Genomic DNA, 4,649 nt, shown 5'->3' on the forward strand with positions numbered 1-4,649 from the left:
TTGTCGGCTGCCTGCCATTGAGCTCTTCGGCCAGAGAAGCGTCTGCCCTCTCTGTCCTGGATGGGATTGTTTTGTACTTGCCACAAGTTCTGGAATCAGTCGGTTGCAATTGTGATTCCAGTTTCTTGACGCCGCTTAGCCTCTTTCAGTGCTCGATCTCTGAACTGGAGCTTTCTGTTTCAGCTGTTGTTTGTATTTAGGCAAAAGCAAGATGGTGGCTTCGCCTGATTTGCCAAAAGGAAGGAGAAACGGGGCTTTGTACCCGTCCTTGTACTGTGTGTAGCAGTGGTCCAGAGGAGTTCAACCCTGCTTTAATGATGTTTTTATCCGCCCACATATCAGACCGGCATCGCATCATCACCAAGGCCACACATGCACTCTCTTGGGGGAAAGAAACGCGCTGTCACATATGGAGAGAAACATGAAAAGGCAGAAAAACTGTTGTGTAGCGAATTAAGCTCTACTTTCACACTGAGATTTGATGCACATAAGATACGTGAATATTCAGCTAGTGTGGTAAATTGCTAAATAATGCTGTGACAATTAATACTGATGGATGAGTTAGCTTAGCTAGCTTGAATGGGAGGCTTCTGCAGTACAGTCTTACTCTTAGGCTCAAATCAATTAAACACCAACGACAGGAGGTGGGTCTTCATCTGTAGTCTGTGCAGTTTTAATATGACAAAGATGTTCCAAAGACGGCCACCGCAAAGGCTCAATCACCACTGTTTGTGTCTAGTTCTGGACATCCAAGAGCGTCTAATTGGTCGACCTCAGTTCTCTGACTGGAGTATGGAGATGCAAGAGTTTGGCTAAATAACGTGGCGCCAGCCTTGGCTAAAAGTCTTACCTGGAAAAAGTTAGTTTTGACAGCTGAACCAATCACTCCTAGATTCTTAATAAAAGTTTGATAGAAGCTAAAGGGCCTCTGATAGGTCAGGTCGTCCAAACAATGATCTGAGTCTTTACATTGAGATTGAAATCCAAGTTTTTTGATATCATTTGACCACAGACGTCTGAGAGGAAAACAAAAGACACAGACACATTGAGATTAAAAATGGATGATTTCATTACAAAGCCAACACATAAAACATCAATAACACTGATCCTGGTATTGCGGTAACACGGTCACGTAATGTGGGAGCATCCCTCTGCTACATGAATATTGCAGAGGATTTCTAAAAAAAGTTCCCTGTACAACTCTACAGACCTCTGAGTCTGCATCAACTGAATCTGAGAAAAGCTCATCAATTATCAATTAAAGCTGGAAACACATCATTTTAAGAGAGATGTGTGTGTCTGTTTTTGAGAGAGAGAGTTTGTAAGCAGAGTTGTTGCTTGTAGTTGTCTTCATTCATGGAATATTGAATATCAAAACAGGGTGAGATACTTTGGGTGTGTAAATGTGTGTCTTCCAGTATTTATGCTTCACAGAAGGATGCTCACTTAAACAACAGTAAGTGTGTTTCAATGTTGCAGGGCAGGGAGAATGGTTCCCATGCAGGGTCCGAAGCCCACTCTGTACCCATCTCCTTGACAGTAACCTAGACAGAAGAAAAGATGGGACATTACTATAAATACAAACATGTGATCATGGACATGATTATCAGTAGGATCATATGACTTAAGGCCATCTGAAAACACATAATTCATGTCTTTTTGCTGTCAAACATTTTGTCAAACTAATTTATTGTTAATATTTGTATACTTGAAAGAAAGGAAAAGAATCCTCTGAGGCCCGTCACAAATGTTTCTTCACTCTCCAGTGTTAATAGATAACTAGACAGGGAGGGGCATGGAGAGGCAAACAGCAGCAGTAACTGTAACCTACAAGCAAAGGACACGGATACATTGAATCTGTACCATGAATACTTTCAACATACATATGTGTATATCAACGTACTGTTCTAACCATTCATGTTTAAAACTGCATTCTCAACAAAACTACTTGGTTAGGTTTAGTAAAAGATCATGTTTGGCTTCAAATAAGTTTGATACTACTGGTTTCACACAGGACACAAAAACGGGTCTCCTGGGTCAGTCCCATGTTCGACCCATCCTTCCACTCCAACCTCCTCCCTACGAGGACTTTGATTAAACACATTTGTGATACATCAAAAACAAATGTAATCAGTTACATTGTATGAGAAAGAGATTTTAGGAGACAGGCTCCCACACCACAGTTTAGCCAGTTTAGTTCATGATTTTTTCGTAATATTTTTGGCGAAAACATGTTTTAATTAATGCAAAAAGTTGATTGTGTATTTATATTCCTGTCTTTGATCAGCTGGTTGTCAGTTGGTCTGCTATGTTTCCTGTTTGTATCCCTCGTGTAGTTGTCCTCCTGATCCTGTTTTGTTTGTCATTTTTGCAAGTTTTGTTTTGGACACTTTCTTTATGAAATCACTGTTAAATATCCTTCTGCTCCCTGTGTTTGTCTGCTGTGGGTCCATCCCCTATTGTCTGTTTGCCATACCGTGACAGCTTGTAACATGCCGTAACTCATGTGCCCCAGTGGCGTAACATTACGCTACAGAATGTTCATTAAGAATCACTCAATTTTTGAGCTCACACAGGACACAAACACTGGTCGGCTGAGTAAAAGTCCTGTGTTTGTTTGACACAACCAACTCACCTCCCCCTTTTATCATAAAATGTTATTCCTATTGTGTAGATTTTACACCAACAATTATGAAAAAAACCTTGTTAGTTGTCGGTTTCCTTATTGATATCGTTTGAAAGCCAATTTTAGATAAGAACCACTCTATATGTTTCCAGTGAATGATCCAGTTATCTGGTTCACATGGGAGAAGTTTGCCTAAAGGGCCTTCTGCCAGAAATCTCCGTAGGTTTGACAACAAAGGTACTTGGTTAGGTTTAGGAAAATATGGTTTGGGTAAAAATAAAACCTTTCTGGCAGAAAGCCCTGACTGCATCTTCTTCTCTGTGCTTATCTGGCTGCTATGCTTAGGTTTCAGTCCAACCTGTGATGGTGACTTTGTCTCCATCCCTCAAGAACGTTCTGGTTTCTCCTCCTCCCAGATCGATGCTCTTAGATCCCCTCCATGACAGCTCCAGCATGGATCCAAAACTCTCTGGATCCTGTTGAGATGCAGTACACACAGAAACATGGTACACTGCAAATGTACTGCATGTAAAACACAATCATAGAGGTAAACAAACATGCTTTCTTTTATAGATATTCCCATGGCAAAAAATGTATCAACCAACACAAAAAAGTGATTAAATAGTTTATAGTGTGTCAGATTGAATTGATTACAGCATCTTTTTAATTAGTCAGATATTTGCTTGATGAAAAAGCAATAATTTATTTTTTTGTGTCACCAGGTCATATCCATCAATGTAATTCTAGAAATTACAAAGTTATATACACTAGAAAGAAAATGGAGATGAAAATATATAAAAGCAAGGGGATGAAATGTGCAAACCCCTAGAATAAGCATATACATGTTCGGGGTTATGGGTAAAACAGAGATCCCCAAAATCCACAGTTCTAATTTTTTCACATAGGGGTTCTGAAGGTTCAAAATTCAGACAATATCTATGCTTGAGGGATTGCTTCAACATAGCTGTCAATGTGGCTGTCAACATGGCGACAGCTGAGAAAGTGGCTAGCAGCTAACGGTGCTAACAGCACGAACAGTCCAAACAACAGTAACAGTGCTGACAGAGCTAACAGGAACCGGAGACGACACCGTGGTACCGTAAAAGCACAGTGCAGAGCGGCGGCCGTGAGCTAACCAGAGGGGCACGCTCACATGCACTTACGTGCACTAAAAGGCACAGAGAAGCTTGTGTTAACACAGAGAGGGAGAATGACTTCATTCTCTGCTTAAGTACATTACTTCACTATATCTGTATAGACAATAGATGTTCGATGAATATCTTACAAAGAACATTTTGTGCAATATTTTCAAGATCTGTCTTACAGTTAACAGATTATTCACCACTCACTTCAACAACATAAGCATGAAATGGGACTTACTTTGCCTCAGGGCAGTCCTGTACCGTGTGCGATAGAATATGTATTCACATAAGATACACAGTTCAAATATTATCCATCTTAACTAGTATTTATTGAGTACTGAGTATACTGTACATGCAGACACTCACAGGTCCACTAATGGTACCAGAAGCCAGCAGGTCTCCAGGTCTGACGTTGCAGCCGTTGACTGTGTGATGGGTGAGTTGCTGTTTCATGGTCCAGTACATGTACTAGAGACAGAGATAAGAATGGTAGAATATGAGTGAAGACGTTATCCTGGTTCACCATGTGCATAAAGGAGACTGCTGGTCCCACCTGCCTCTACAGTCTGGTGATGGCTTTGAGCTCTGAGGGAGTCTGCACTAACAACATTTGTGTTAAAAATGGACGGGGTGTGTTTTGATACTGATGGTCACAGTGTTGTAACTTATTAACCAGGAATAATTGTAATAATACAAAATTGACAACATAGGGCATAGCCCTAATTTCTCAGCCTACACAGTCCTGAAAATAGCTCGGGAGTTATGAAATCATCAGGGTGGGAAGGAAAAATCTCTTTTTTCTTTGAACTCATATGAGTTGCCAGGATCAAACAGGAGACCAGCATCCAAACTAAAATGCACTGGTCCTCAAGCAGAGTTTA

The 4,649-nt window shown here is 40.7% G+C and overlaps 1 protein-coding gene across 1 annotated transcript; it reads right to left on the reverse strand.

Annotated features, from left to right (window-relative positions):
* Positions 1-1,045: 1,045 nt before the first annotated feature.
* On the reverse strand, positions 1,046-4,397 carry LOC142970059 (fumarylacetoacetase-like). Its single transcript, XM_076110209.1, has 3 exons — positions 4,135-4,397; positions 2,985-3,102; positions 1,046-1,544 (listed from the first exon to the last, which is right to left on the reverse strand). Exons 1-3 carry the CDS (start codon positions 4,231-4,233, stop codon positions 1,468-1,470), a joined length of 294 nt encoding a protein of 97 aa, XP_075966324.1. The 5' UTR covers positions 4,234-4,397; the 3' UTR covers positions 1,046-1,467.
* Positions 4,398-4,649: the final 252 nt, after the last annotated feature.

The sequence above is a fragment of the Anarhichas minor genome, unplaced genomic scaffold, assembly GCF_050575085.1.
Source record: "Anarhichas minor isolate MPS153535 unplaced genomic scaffold, ASM5057508v1 ptg000042l, whole genome shotgun sequence".
Taxonomy (NCBI): Eukaryota; Metazoa; Chordata; class Actinopteri; order Perciformes; family Anarhichadidae; genus Anarhichas; species Anarhichas minor.